At 43.3% G+C, this 15,640-nt stretch overlaps 1 protein-coding gene across 1 annotated transcript in view; it reads left to right on the plus strand.

Annotated features, from left to right (window-relative positions):
* Positions 1–15,640, plus strand: part of syn3 (synapsin III) — a 256,167-nt gene that overhangs the window by 87,585 nt on the left and 152,942 nt on the right. The window contains exon 4 of the mRNA XM_080190986.1: positions 4,987–5,078. Coding sequence (XP_080047112.1) covers positions 4,987–5,078 — 92 coding nt within the window. The remainder of the gene's footprint in view (positions 1–4,986; positions 5,079–15,640) is intronic.

The following is a 15,640-nucleotide window of genomic DNA, read 5'->3' on the forward strand; positions in this document are numbered from 1 at the left end:
AGCACTGTTGCCTCAGGGTTTCCTCTGGATGCTCTGTGCTCCGGTTTCCTCCCACAGTCCAAAGATGTGCGAGATACGTTAAATTGCCCCTTAGTGTTCCAGGATGTGTATGTTAGAGGGATTAGTAGGGTAAATGTGCATGGATGAGGGAATAAGGCTTGGGGTGGGATTGTTGTCTGTGCAGATCCGATGGGCTGAATGGCCTACTTCTGCACTGTAGAGTTTCTATGATAATCTGCTATGGATCACTGACCTCTTGACTCCCCAAAGCCTGTCCACCATCTATAAGGCACAAATCAGGAGCATGATGAAATATGTTCCATTTGTTGGATGAATGCAATGCCAAGAACACTAAAGATGCTTGACACCATCCAGGACAAAGCATGATTCTCACCCCACTCACCACTTTTAACAGTCACTGTTTGCACCTGCACAGTGGCAGCAGTGTGTACCATCAACAAGATGCATTGTAGTGACCTTCCAAGTTTCTTTTGATGGCATCTTCCAAACCCAAAACGTCTACCACCTAGGTGAACAAGGGCAGGAGATGAATTGGAACATCACCATCTGCAGGCTCCCCTCCAAGTCTTGTGCAATTCTGAGTTGGAACTATATTGCCATTCATTCAGTAATGTTAGGTTAACATTCTGGAACTTTCTTCCTAACACTGTCGGAATATGTACACTAGATAGACTGTATCAGTTCAGAAAATGGCTTATCATCACCTCAGGAATGTGTGATAAATGCTATTATCGCCAGTGGCACTTACATCCCAAGAACGAGTGAAACAAAATGCTTCCCACAAATGTGGGGATGCACCATTATCATGTGGCCATTAGGTAATAATCATCTTACACATTAGTACTATACCAAACTTTCCTGCTTTATTCTCATGATAAAAAGAGTTACTTACATCGTGACAACCTTTGACCCAGAAGCAGCACAGTAAGGAAAATGTGTAATTGTTTTAAAATTTCTAATGATTCTGTACTTGTTTTTAAGAAAGTTTAAAAGGGACTTTTAAGAGTTTGTATCAATCATAAAGGGATTCATTGTAATTTTCTTGGGATAACACAAAATTCTTGTAATCTGGCAACCCTTAACCTGGAAACTGTATCAACTGGAAGGAAGTTAAGACCAGGAGCTATGTATCTGGCAGGCACAATGAGAGCTGTGGACACTAAAGAGAGCTGCGGACACTAAAGAGAACTGTGGAAACTTGGACACTGAGGAGAGATGCAATAACTGAGGAGAGGTGCAGTAACTGAGGAGAGGTGCGGACATTGTGGAGAGGTGCAGAAACTTGGACACTGAGGAGAGATGCAGTCACTGAGTAGAGGTGCGGACACTGAGTAGAGGTGCAGTAACTGAGGAGAGGTGCAAGCACTAAGGAGAGCTGGAGGCAGAAGGCAACTAGTCTGTAGATGCAGACACAAAGAAGTGGTGCAGCAGGGAAGAACACCCTTATCAAACTCCTGGTGTGTTCAGGAGCAAGCTGAACTCTACAAGACGGTCCATCTTCTGTTTGGCAGTGAGAAGAAAAATAAAATTCCAGAAGCTGTTGAAGAAGTGATGTTTGATCAAGCTAATTCAATCATAAAAGCAAGGTGAAAAGCTCAGGGATGTGAATGAACTGAGTATTTGTCTCAGAGGGCTAGATCAGCAACCTGATATCGTTGGTCTGTGGGTCAGTTGAAAAGGAACTTTGGAAAGCAATGCCATCAGGACTGACATGACCTGAGTGAGAGAGCATTTATAGACATGTGCCCTCCACATCTTTGGATAACCACAAGCGTCCACATCTCTCCACACACAAATGTAGCACCACGTGCAATCTCATCAACTTTCCAACTCAGCCTCTGATACGTAGGATCTCTCATTATCCTACTCAATTGATTCAGCCCTCAAGTCACACTCACCAGCAGCCGTATTCCATCCGAGGTCGCCAGTTGCAGTTAACACAGACAGGGTACACCTCTATAAATGCTCTGATGTGTAGCTTAGGCAGATTAGCCATGCTAAATTGCCCCTTAGTGTCCCAGGATGGGGGATTAGTGGAGTAAATAATGAGGTTACAAGGATAGGGCCTAGGTAGGATGCTCTGTCAAAGAGGCAGTGCAGACCCGATGGGCTGAATGGACTCTTTTTGCACTGTAGGGATTCTATGATTATTTAAAGTGCTATTTACCCTTTTCATTTGAAGTATCATTTGCCTGTGAATCCATCTGTAATTTGGACGGGCTCTGATTCTTGCTGAAGGAAAAGCTACTAAAAGTGAAATCTTATAAGTAATTTCTCCACTTGGGGAGCCATTCAGTAAATTTGATTGTTTTGATTTGGGGATTGCAACAACATGGGTTAGTTGGGCAAAATAATCTGTATCTGTGTTGTTATTTCTAAAATAGTACCATGTAGCTATATGGTGTATCGTAGGGAGCCAGAATTCTCACTTTAGGCCCAGTATTTAGCACTAATGAGACACAAGCTTTCATTGAACCTCACTCAGATTGGTCAAATGTTCTCTCTTCATGTCCATGGGTGTTCTGTTAGGAAGGCAGCCAGTAGTGATGCAGCTCCATCACTTGCTGAGGTCAGAACAAGACTGCCCATTGCAGTGTGCCAAGCAGCTGGTAAGCAGATGCCAAATGTCACCCATGTTTTTGCAAAGTGTGGGACATTTTCTCTGCCAGGACTTGCAACTGCGATTAATGAACATTCTGCACAAAAGGAGAAATGGCCCAATATATGGAAAGCTTTTAACTTGTTTTATTAATTTGTAGTGTTAAACCAAACGCATGCAAGCACATCCATCATTGTGGGGATTGTCCCTTTAAGAGCAACACAGCAGAAGAGGGTCACTTGGCTTGGATGATCAGTTGGTAATGAGAGTGGGTAATCACCCCAGGGCATGAAGTCCTCTTTGGGGCCTGAAGACATGTCGGGACCTACCATCATCCATTCTACTAGTCCCTGTGCAGTTTTTTTCTTAATAATCATTACAATCATCAGTGCTCTGTTTGATTTCTTTCTATCAATCATCACCAAAAATGGATGTGTTAAGTGCTGATGCCTCTACCATTACAGGCGTACAGTGGATATTGATGGATCAAAGTATGTGAGATTCTGGGGTAACATGTAAATTAAGCCTTGAATAGTGCCTAGGTTTAGTTCAGTTATTTCTTGGGAGGCAAGTGTCATGGCAGACCATATCAGCAAGGCATATGTTTGACACTGAAGTTTTAACCTAAAGATATAACTAAGAACAAGGAAAGGTACAGCACAGGAACAGGCTCTTCGGCCTTCCAAGCCATGCTGATTACGATGTTCTAAAAATCTTCTGCCCTTCTTCAGACCGTATCCCACTATTCCCTCCCTATTCATATACCCATTCAGATGCCTCTTAAATGTTGCCAATGTGCCTGTTTCCACCCCCTCCTTTGGCAGTACTTTCCAGGCACCCACCACTCTCTGTGCGAAAAACTTTTCCTGCACATCTCCCTTAAATTGTCCCCCTCTCACCTTGAATCTGTGCCTAAGCTACACTTCCACCCTGGGAAAAAGCCTTTGACTAGCCATCCTGTCTATATCTCTCATAATTTTGTAGACCTCTATTGGGCCTACCCTCAGCCTCTGTCTGAAAACAATGCCAGTCTATTCAGCCTCTCTTCAGCTATTGTTTTATTTCATTGCATATCAGAAATATGGCACATAATTGTGCAATCATAACCTTGTATGCATTTGAAAAAAGAATCAATGCCATACATATTACAGGAGAGTGGTCGAGTCTGTGTCTGTCAGAATGGTATAATGAAACCCATGTAGCTTGGGGAAGTGTTGGATTTATTTACCTTGTGAAGAAGTGACACAAACAGGACTCAGCAGGATTTATAATACAGGAAATGGAACATAGAGTAGTTTGTGTGTCAATGTGTACTAGCAATCGTGCTATATCTGACTCATTCCACCTCCCTGTTTTTTTAAAGATGTCCTTTCTCCTTTTTAAGATGAGAAAGGGCACCTGATATTTGCTGCTTTTGTAAAGATGGGCTCTGCAGCCACCTGTAGCCTAGAGCCAGGCAGACAGTGAAAACAAAAGGTTTTCACAGTGTCCCATTGGGACAGAATGCTGAGGGATCTCTACATTTGGGGAAAATGAAGAAGAAACCAATGGCATTGAACGTGCCCAACTGCTTCTGGTTTATAAGCAGTCTTGAAATACTTCATGTTGAATTCCAGCTGCTTTTTGCCCTGAGACTCAGCAGGCTGCAGTTTCGGATTCAAATTTGCTGCCGTCTGGTAAACATAGTACCTTTGGGGAGAAGTCATAGAGATTTAGAAGAGTGACTAGGTCAGAGTTACAGGTCAGTCAAGCTCAATCTCCTTTTTATATTCCGGCTGGTAAAACTAACTCTCAACAGTTCCAGCAATGTGAAAAAAATCAAAAATAGGGGACGATTGTCACTAGCTTGCTGTGGTTTGCAGGAATCTTCATGTGAGCATGAAATAACCAGTGAACTGTCTCATGTCAAGGAGGGATTTGCTGCCTGTTGCCAATGAGGTAATAAAACTATCACAAGTCTTTTTTTCCTTCTCCTAATGTTCATGCTTTCCCTGTCATGTTCACAGAGTATTTCAGGACAACTTGATACATTAATGCAAGGCCCTGCCATTATTCCTCTTGAACTGGCTGTGAGGGTGCAGGAGAGCGATCCTAGTATCTTGCTTTTTATTTCACTTTATTGTCTCCCGTCATGGTAGTATTGTGATTAAAAGTTCCTATACTAAAGGAGGTTGCATATCCAAATTTCAGATTTTACCAATAAGTGCCAGCACTTATTGCCTGTACCTAGTTGCTCTTGAGAAGGCATTACCATTTATTTATGTAACAATTAATGTTTTGCTTTCAAGCTGTGGGTCCTATATTAGTTCTGCAGGTATGGTAAAAGTGTGCAGTAAAACTCATTGCTATTTCTTATATTAACACAGGCTGAGTTCTCAGAATTGAATTTGGCCGCCTATGTGAATGGGGGATGTATGATCGACATGCAGCTGATACGGAATGGAACTAAAGTCGTCAGGTAGGATGATGGAAACTCATTTCTCTGAGTCTTGTTTTAAAGCTGCGAGTGTTCTACCAACAACCTGACAACCGAGAGAACAGTACCTCGTTAGAAAAGGGGAAGAGCCTAAAAATAGGGTTCCAAAAAGATTGACTGCATGACGCAGGTTTTTGTGAAATATGATGGGATGGTTTCTAATATTTAACGGAATTAAATTGATTTTTCTTCATTGCCTTGACTGCTGCTCCTTTGAATGATAGTGAGAGCCTAAAATAACAATATTAATAAAATTATGGCAAAACAATTTCTTTTTACTGTCACTCTTTCAGGAAAACAATCATTTGTCAAACTTGGTTCACTCTGCACAATTCCTAATTGCACATAATTGCTGTTAGTAATAATGATTGACCAATCATTCAGTGTGGTGGAACCAAGTGGAAACTATTGTGGGGACAATGCTGTCAGTATTTGGCATGTTTTGGTTAGGAGCATGTAATGTTTTAACCTGAATTATGTGGAACCAAGGCACTTGCACGTAATGTGAAAGTGGTAATAGTACATGTAGTCTAGACCTTCATTTAGAACAAAGAATTGCCCAATGTGTTTTGCTGAGGTCGTGGTTCATCAGGACCAAGAGCAGTCTTTCTGAAGTAAAAGAACAATGTGGCTTTAAAATGAAAACTATTCAATTAGAAGTCCAGACATGGTCTGATGATTCATTTGGTGAGTGAGACACACATTTTATTCCATGTTTTGTCACAGGCTTGGCTGGGTGATTGAAAAAGTTTGGAACAAGTGCATGTTTGAAAACTCCCAATATACGGCTGAGGAAAATGATAAAATGTCTTTTCGGCAGTGTGAAATAGCATAATTTTTGTATCCACCCCCCGTCTGCATTCTTCACTCCTGCAATACCAGTTTGCTACTAGTTGCCATTCTTCCACTACTCTGCCCCTTCTCTCTGAAGCTTCCTCCCTCAATCCATCTATTCCATCTCTCAAAATAGTTTTAAAAGTTGAATTAGGTTTCTACCTGACTGTATTTCCCCCAGGTTTATCTTCCCCTCTTGTTCTCCTGCATTGTATTAATTCCGTTTCTGTCCACCACCCATTACAAATAATTTAACTACTTTTTGTGTGTGAGGAATTCAGTAGAATTGAAATGTTACTTTGTGAATTTCTCATGCCGAAGGTAACATTACAAAACTCATGAAACAGATGAAGTGGTGAAAGCAAAAAAAGCGATAAGTTCTGAGACGGAGCTTTGAAGTGAAAGCAAATAACAGCGCACTGATTTGCATCAAAATTATAACGTGGACAGATGTTGGCCTACATTCACTTGGTTAGAAAGAATAAATTGGATTCAATGGTTCAAATATGCTTTGATTGCTACCAGTATAGCAGTGAGTGCTATTATAGTGCACCATGCTGTGAGTTACAGAACACTGTGAACGGGCTGTGTCCAGGCAGTTACAGTGCACTAGGGTAGTTACAGTGTCCAGGTAGTTACAGTGCTCTGTACAGTGAGTTGCAGTGCACTGGGAAAGGATTAAATGCAGTGAGGCACAGGACACTGGGAAATGATTCTATGCAGTAGGATACTTTGCACTGGGAAAGGATTCTAGGCAGTGAGATACAGTGCACTGGGAAAAGATTCTATACGGTGAGGTACAATGCACTGGGAAAATATTCTATGAAGTACAGTGCACTGGGAAAGGATTCTAGGCAGTGAGATACAGTGCGCTGGGAAAGGATTCTGTGCAGTGAGGTATAGTGTTCTGGGAAAGGATTCTATGCAGTGACGTACAGTACACTGGGAAATTATTCTATGCAGTGAAATATTTTCACTGGGAAAGGATGCTAGGCAGTGAAATACAGTGCTCTGGGAAAGGATTCTGTGCACTGAGATGCAGTCTATTGAAAAAGGATTCTATGCAGTGAGATACACTGCACTGGGAAAAGATTCTATGCAGTGAAGTACAGTGCACGGGGAAAGGATTCTATGCAGTGAGATACAGTGAGCTGGGAAAGGATTCTGTGCCGTGAGATGCAGTCTATTGAGAAAGGATTCTATGCGGTGAGATACACTGCACTGGGAAAAGATTCTATACAGTGAGGTATAGTACATTGGGAAAGGATTCTATGCAATGAGATGCAGTGCACTGGGAAAGGATTCTACACAATGAGGTACAGTGCACTGGGAAAGGATTCTACACAATGAGGTACAGTGCACTGGGAAAGGATTCTAGGCAGTGAGATACAGTGCACTGGGAAAGGACTTGATGCAGTGAGATACAGTGCACTGGGAAAGGATCCTAGGCAGTGAGGTACAGTGCACTGGGAAAGGACTTGATGCAGTGAGATACAGTGCACTGAGAAAGGATTTTATGCAATGATATACAGTCCACTGGGAAAGGACTCTATGCAATGAGGTACAGTGCACTGGGAGAGGATTTTGTGCAGTGAAGTACAGTCCACTGGGAAAGGAATCTGTGCAGTGAGTAAGTTCACTGGGAAGGGATTCTATGCAGCAAGTACAGTGCACTGGGAGAGAATTCTATGCAGTGAATGCAGTGCACTGGGAAAGGATTCTATGCAGTGTGTACAGTGCACTGGGAAAAGATTCTATGCAGTGTGTACAGTGCACTGGGAAAGGATTCTTTGCAGTGAATGCAGCGCACTGGGAAAGGATTCTATGCAGTGAGCTACAGTCCACTGGGAAATGATCCTATGCAGTGAGATGCAGTGCACTGGGAAAGGATTCTATGGAGTGTGTACAGTGCACTGGGAAATGATTGTAGGCAATGAGGTACAGACCACAGGGAAAGGATTCTATACATTGATATATAGTACACTTAGATCCAGTGGACTAGGAAAGGATTCTATGCAGTGAAGTACGCACACTGGGAAAGGATTCTATACAGTGACATGCAGTGCACTGGGAAAGGATTCAATGCAGTGAGATACAGTGCACTGGCAAAGGATTCAATGCAGTGAGATACAGTGCACTGGGAAAGGATTCTATGCAGTGAGATACATTGCACTGGGAAAGGATTCTATACAGTAAGATACAGTGCGCTGGGAAATGATCCTAGGTAGTGAGGTACAGTCCACTGTGAAAGGATTTGATGCATAGATATACAGTCCACTGGGAAAAGACTCAATGCAGTGAGATCCAGTAGACTAGGAGAGGATTCTATGCAGTGAGGTACATTCACTGGGAAAGGATTCTAGGCAGTGAGGTACAGTGTACTGGGGAAGGATTTCAGCAGTGAGGTTGTATGTAAACATAGTCTTGGATTAATTTGAATGCTCCAATATGAGTGCTATTATGTTGGGTGGGAAGTTAAAATTGAAAAACCTGAATCTAAGCTGCCTTGAATCCAGTCACTTCCTGTTTTAATGGAAAGGGGATAAAGGATGGGCAACTGATCACTGACACATTTTATGGAGGCTGTGTGTCTTCATTTGTGCTTTCTATTTATTTATTTCATTGCCATCATTGTAATTGTCTAAGTCATTATGTGGCAGAATGATGGTAAACATTAAAAGGTTGATCACATTGTAACTGTGGCTACACTTCAAAGATACTCTCTTGGTCATAAAGTGCTTTGGACATCGTGAAGAAATAAAAATTCCCGTATGTGTTTGTTTTTCCCTTTGAATGTACATTCCAGTAACATTTAAATATAATTAAATCTGAGAACACATCAAGGCTAATAACGTTGGCACATGGATAAAAAAACTGCTCTTTAAAACAATCCTTGACATGAATGGGGAAGTGTATAAGGTAGTATTTCATAATGGGGAACTTGGATTATAATTCCTTTTTTTCTCAACTTTTTTTGCTACTAAAGCACACAAAGTTAGAGGTCCAATAGAATAATTATTGTGAGGAAATGAATAACTTACAGTGAAAGGTAAACATGCTAACAATTGGATGATTACTGGATGATTACTGTCATCACAGTCACTCAATAATGTTGAAGACCCGATGAAGGGGCAATGCTCCGAAAGCTCGTGCTACCAAATAAACCTGTTGGACTTTTAACTGGTGTTGTGAGACTATTTACTCTGCCTATCCTAGTCCAATGCTGGAAATTCCACATCAGAGTTGATAACAAGCACTGAGCAGCAGTGAGGAGATGGTTCAGTGGAGGTAGGCAGTGTGTGGCAGAATCCCTTCTGAAAGGGATGAGAGAGTTAACAATGTGCAAGGTTTAGTGTGAGTATGATAGACCCAGGTTGGCAAAGTGAGAGGGGATTGCAAAGGGTGCTAAAGCTCAGCAGAGCAGATACATGAATGTGTCTGAAGGAATAGAGATGAGCAGAACAGGTTATGATGTGGAATATGTTGTTTGTTGTTGTTTCTCTTCCCACACCTAGTGGTGCATAAGGCAGACTTTCATCTGTTCCCGTAGTGAGGTTTTTCCTGGAAGAGGTCACTGGCCTGTCACTAGAGGTTTACAGCTTGAGGAGTGCCACTCTGCATCAAGCATGGCTGACCATGAGTCGCTTCCACTCTTACTGCTAGCCACTGACGCGTGTTGGAAGGATTTTGCAGGCTGATACTCAAACTGTTTGCCTGTGTTACAGACACATTTTCCTGGGGTGGGACTTGAACCTGGAGCATCTGGCTCTGAGCTGGGACTCTACTCACTTGGCCACAAGACCTCCTACATGGAATATGTAAGTGGGCAATACGGTCTTTGCCAATGGAATGAAAGACCTTCAGTGAGCCTGATTTCTGTTAGTCCCAGGACGTAGAAACTCTTCCAGGATGAGGTTCTAAGAGGAAGATCTGTATTTTTTAACAGACTGACATTTTGATGATATCTCAGACTGGATGGGTAAAGGGAGAATTTACATATGTATAATTCTATTCAGATTTTCTGCGAATCTGCTAAGCATGCTGGGTAGTGGGATGTGAGAGAGGCTAACACCTGTCATTGGGTGAATCAGGCTGGGGTAGAATCTTCTGCTACAGGTCTAGGTCCCACAGTCGGGTGGGAGGGAATAGAATGTTGGAGGGACTCAGACACAGAGGGTACTGACTAAACCTGCTGTATTGTGCAATGTTCAGCTCCTAAATTATCCAGCCACATAGTTCATGTCAAATCCTGTGGCAGGGTGAGTGGAAAGTCAACCACCCCACCATCAGGAGGGAGAACAGCAAAGGTTTACCAGGCTGGGATGGCAAGTCTATCATACGAGTAGAGACTAAGTTGGTTAGGATTATTTTCACTGGAGTTTAGAAGAATGAGCAGTGATCTCAGAAACTTATAAAATTTTAACAGGGTTAGACAGGGCAGAAAGAATGTTCCCAATGACGGGGCAGTCCAGAACTAGGGAGTCATAGTTTGAGGATAACAGGTAAACGTTTTAGAACTGAGGTGAGGAGAAACATCTTGACGCAGAGGGTGCTGAATGTGTGGAATTTACTACCACAGCCAATAGTTGAGGCCAAAACTTTGTTGTGATTTCAGAAAGAGATGAAATATGGCTCTTGGGGCTAAAGGGATGAAGGAATATGGGGAGAAGGAGGGATCAGGATATTGAATTCGATGATCAGCAATGATCAAGATGAACAGCGGAGCAGGCTTGAAGGGGTCACAATGCAATTCCAAGTTATCATGGTGTCTGACTTGGAGGGAAAGTTGCAGATAGTGGTGTGTGTGCTTGCCCTTCTCATGGGGTATCAGCGAGATGCAGGTGAACATTAGGTCGATGTGTCTGAGCCCTTAACAGAGTAGCATGTGAGGCAGAGGGGTCTGTGCACATCCTCTCTGATGTAGTGGCACTGACATGTGAGCACATTGATGTGGATACCATGGACACCCTAGTTCAACAGAATGCGAGCAGGTTGGGGTATTGCGATCTCCCTCCACGTTCCCCTTCTCAAGGAGTCAGAGAGGGACTCTCGGTCACCCAAGGGAAGAGGAGTTCAGGGACACCTGGAGACACCCATCCAGGAGTCTCTGTGTGTCGAGGCTGAGGAGGATGCACCTGTCCCTGAGCAGGAGACCCACAGCAAGCCAATGCTCTCCAAGGGATGCCTGTCAAAGCGTCACAGACAACAAGGCATGATAATCAACAAGTTGCCTCCACCTCTGCTGCAGATATCGGGGATGCATCTAAATGTGGTTAAGGAAAATTTTAAAAAAGTGTTGAATGATTGCTGTTGGCATAGGTGTTCAATCACTGTAAGTAGGATAGGCAAGTCGTTCATTATAGGAGTCAAAAACTATACATGTCCAAATTGCTTGGAGGGCCATGGTAGAAAACACCAGGATATCCTGTATTCAAAGTTTGAAATTTGCATCTGTAACACAATCTGCAGTGGAATGAAAAAGCTCTGGTAATTCCACAAGGGAGAATTATTATGGCCAGTAATTTAATAGCATGGATTTAAGTATTCTGTTTGTTACCTCTGTTCCAATATTAAAAGGTCATAATGTATCGGTCTACAGGTTTAAGGAAACTTGTGGACAAATCAGCATTGGCTCAGCAGAAGCATTCTCACTCCTGAGTCAGGGTTGTTGGTTCAAGCCCCACGTGTGAGAATTGAGTGGATAATCTGATTTATTACTGAGGGACTGTTGGACATGCTGGCCGGAATTTTACTTCCTGTCTGCCACGGGAATCAGAGCGGGTGAGTGGCAGAACATGGGAAGGTCCGCTGACCTCAGATGGGATTTTCCAGTTTTGGGACGAACAAGGCTGTAAAATCCTGCCTGCTGTCTTTCAGTTGAATCAGTAAGACCATGGACTATCAGGTGGATCTAAAAGATTCCATGATACAAGCCAAAGAAGACCAGGAGTGTCCTGTTGGTGTCCTGGTTAATATTAACAGCTCACCAAAATAACCAAGAAAGGTTACCTGATGCATTCATTTTATTTGTGAGATCATATTTAAAGCAAGGGTCTTTAATTGGTTGTAAGTGCTTTGGGACATTCTGAAGTCAGAGAACAAAGAAACGAACAGCACAGGAATAGGCCCTCTGGCCCCCCAAGCCTGTGCTGATCATGATGCCCTAACTTAAAAAGAACCTGAAAGAACAAAGAAAAGTACAGAACAGTAACAGGCCCAAAAAGGTCCTGGAAGGTGCCACCTAAATGGAAATTAATTTGTTTGTTCGTTGTGGAGTGATAACAGGTAGGGAGCAAGCACTTCCCCAAGAAAGGGGGAGAAATCATTCAGTAAGGGTTTTCTCCTATACGGTTTCCATTAGCCACGGGAATTATTGCTCATTCTATTAACCAGGGAATCCCAGAAAAGCAGAAACAAAAGACAGGTTTTAAAAAAAGACACTTTATTCCTGTTCATATGGAAATGTCTCTAACTGCAGTTAGTATCTTACTGATTTGAATGTAATGCTGTATTCTGTGAAAGAGTGGTGAGAATTGCCTGGGAGGCTGCTCTCTGCTGGGTGAAAGACTGTGCAGAGTCAGGGTTACTCGCAGCACAGGATGTGCATTGAGAAGGTTGTGAACTTGGGGCTTGGATTAGACTACGGGAACTGCTTGGGGATTGAGTGATTGCCTTTGGAAAGTACAGCCTGTATTATTTGAAGCTGAAATCAAGCCAAGAAAAGCAAACCATTTAAAGATTAAAGACAAGCTCTTGTTATGAAGAAGATTATTACTAATTCTGGAGATTTTTTTTAAGAGGAGTACAATAAATTGGGGAATTAGGGAGAAAACTGCTTTTAGGCTATTCACAGTATGAAATATTTTTAAATTTTATGTTGCACTTTTTTCCTCCAGTTCATGTTGATGTCCTTTCCTGCACAATGTGCTGCCTGAGGAGGGGAGGAAAGCAACTTATTCAGAAGCCTGTGTTAATACTGCTCATTGACTAGCTGTGGCAGGTGCACGCACACCCAAGTGTTCCCTCTTTCTCTGCTTTATTTTGGGAAAATCCTGGCCTCCACTCACTGTATTTAATCATCTAGTCAGGCAGGATTGTATGGGATGGTGGTATGAGACCTATATAGTATCACCTATCGGAGATCTCATTTTTAGCTAGCTAACTCTTTTTGTTAGAGTACTGGGTGATGCATTGAACTTCCAGCTTTGGGACCTGGTTTCAAATCCTGCCCTGAATGAAGAGATGAAAGGTTACTCCCTGTGCGTGGTTGACTGGATTCTGTGAACATTGAGATCACGATGTGTATATTGAGTTCATGTTTGGAGCAAGCGCATACACTAATGGCACCGTTTGTACCCAACACTTGATGAAGGAGCAATGCTTCCAAATGAACCTGTTGGACTTTAACCTGGTGTTGCAAAACTTCATACTGGGGAAGGCATTAGCCAGTGCCCAGCGAACATCCGGCAGGTAGATCATGGCATCATTCAGCAGGCATCACTGGCTGCCAGTTTGGAGTTCAACATTCTAGCCAGTGAGCCAGTAAACTTACACAGCTGAACACATGTTCAATAGCAGGAAGACCATACCATTACCAAAGGAATGTCCAATCACTATAGCTTAGTTGCTGATTGAATTCTTCTGGCTGTTGGTCTGATCCTACAGTGCTTTCTAAAATAGATTCAAGTCTACAGGGAGTGCAGGTGTGGAAGGGGTTTTGCTGGCTTTACAGCCTCTGTATAAACCAGTTGCTCTGTTATACGGATGGCCCAGTAGGCATTCCCCTTGGAATTCATTATGACTTGGAAAATGAACAAAGTCCAAGCAGAGCTGGAAGGAGGAGGAAGAAGAGAAGGGATCTCAGCAGGTGACAAGGAAGCCCTCACTGGAACCTGTCAGCTTCTGCAGCCAGAACTGTGATCTCAGAGCAGGGCAAGGGCCACATTGCCTGTGACTGTGAAGGTGATCAAGGCAATGAACTTTTCTATCCATCTGGCTCTTCCCAGGCTGGAGCTGGAGCCGTTCGCAGCATTTTGCAGTTTGCTGTCCAGCGTCACACAATGGAGGTTGCTGAGTCTTGTTGTTGAATTCTACTCTGTCTTGCTAGAGACAGGCAAGCAGTTTTAATACATGGTTCACTCTGATTGCAGACTTTGGTGTGGGGTGTCATTGGCTGCAGGCACACTGCTCTGTTGCTGGTTTTTGTCCAGGCTCTCTATGAAGAACTCATCTAAAAATGGGACAAGTAACTGTAACCCCAAAACCCCATTCACCAACAGTCTGACATTTTACCTGCCCTCTGTCATTGATCATCACTGTGTCCATTTGACTTTAATGCAAAAATAAAAGCACTACAAAATAAACATTCCAAACCAGATTCATAATATACCACATTTCATGCAAAAGTCAATTAATCACATTCTTGTGCATTTCCTTAGCGCCTAACTTCCATGTGCCTATACCTGTCCAGGTGTGCATGGGTGGTGTAACATTGATAACTTTCACTGGGGGAGGTTATTGATGATCTTGGATGATGAGCAACTGTAGGTTGATTGGGTTCATTGCAGAATATGTCACCTTGGCATGGGTGGCCAGGGTCTGGGCTGGCTGGGCAACAGCAAACAGCAAGGGCAATGGTCAGACCCCATAGAGCCAGTGCCACTCCCCAGGGTGATGTCTCAGTAACCCTAGCATTCTGTAGAAGGGGAGATGGCTGAACTGCTCTTGCACCCTGAAGCCTCTTTACACACTCGAATCCCCCACAACCATGACGGCAGTAGTTTGATCTCCAACTGCGGCACTCAGATGTTAGCTGGATGAGGGTTGGACTGCAATGGAGGTTACGACACAGGCCATTATGGTTGGGTCCACAAATCTGCAGACAGTGCTTGCTGTCATCTCCATACCAAAAAGAACTGGCTTCAGGCTCCGCACAAAGTCCTGTGCCAAGTTGGTGCTGGATTCCTTTGTGCTCCTTGACATTTACCACAAGCTTTCTGGCAGGCTTACCAATGCACCAAGTATTTCGGTTGCAGATAGCCATCAGTGTTGTTTTTTAGCATGCCTCCTCAAAATACTCATCAGAATCCTTTGTTGTGGAATTTTTGTTCCAACTCACCCTCTGGTGAGCTGGCACCTGCACTATCGTCTTCCCTGTCCTGGCTGCAGTCACTGCCCAGTGTCTCACTAAATGCAGATCCCACCTCTTAACCTTTCCTTGGATAAGCACACTCTCAGTATCTGAATTGGAAGCTGCGATGTGAAATCGAGTGATATTATCACTCTTGGTCTTCCTCCGCTGCTTGGCCAGGTTGCACTGGGACGAATGAAAGGAAAAAAGCACAAGGATGATGCAGGAGTGGGTGTAAAGGAGAGTAAGAGGTAAATACTTGCACCATCTGAAACTGCACACCAGAGTGGAGTGTGGAATAAGGGAGAAGGAGGATTAGGCATAATCCTCTTTTGATGGTCTCAGCCTTGCCACTGACCAAGGTCTCTGCAGTGAGCATCCAATAGGCAGCATTGTCTCCTGTATGGAGGTTAGAGCATTCAGGTGTGCCTGTCTCCCTCTGGTTCCCTCTCTTGCTGCCACAGATTGTGCACTAGCTTGGTCTGAGAGAGGGCAGTGTGTCAGTGAGTGCTCTGTAATCTGGCTGATGTTGCTGTTATGGTTGAATAGTTGGCAGTATGTACAAGGTGTAGATGTGAGG

Source organism: Carcharhinus amblyrhynchos, chromosome 6 (genome assembly GCF_965287045.1).
Source record: "Carcharhinus amblyrhynchos chromosome 6, sCarAmb.v2.hapA, whole genome shotgun sequence".
NCBI classification, from domain to species: domain Eukaryota; kingdom Metazoa; phylum Chordata; class Chondrichthyes; order Carcharhiniformes; family Carcharhinidae; genus Carcharhinus; species Carcharhinus amblyrhynchos.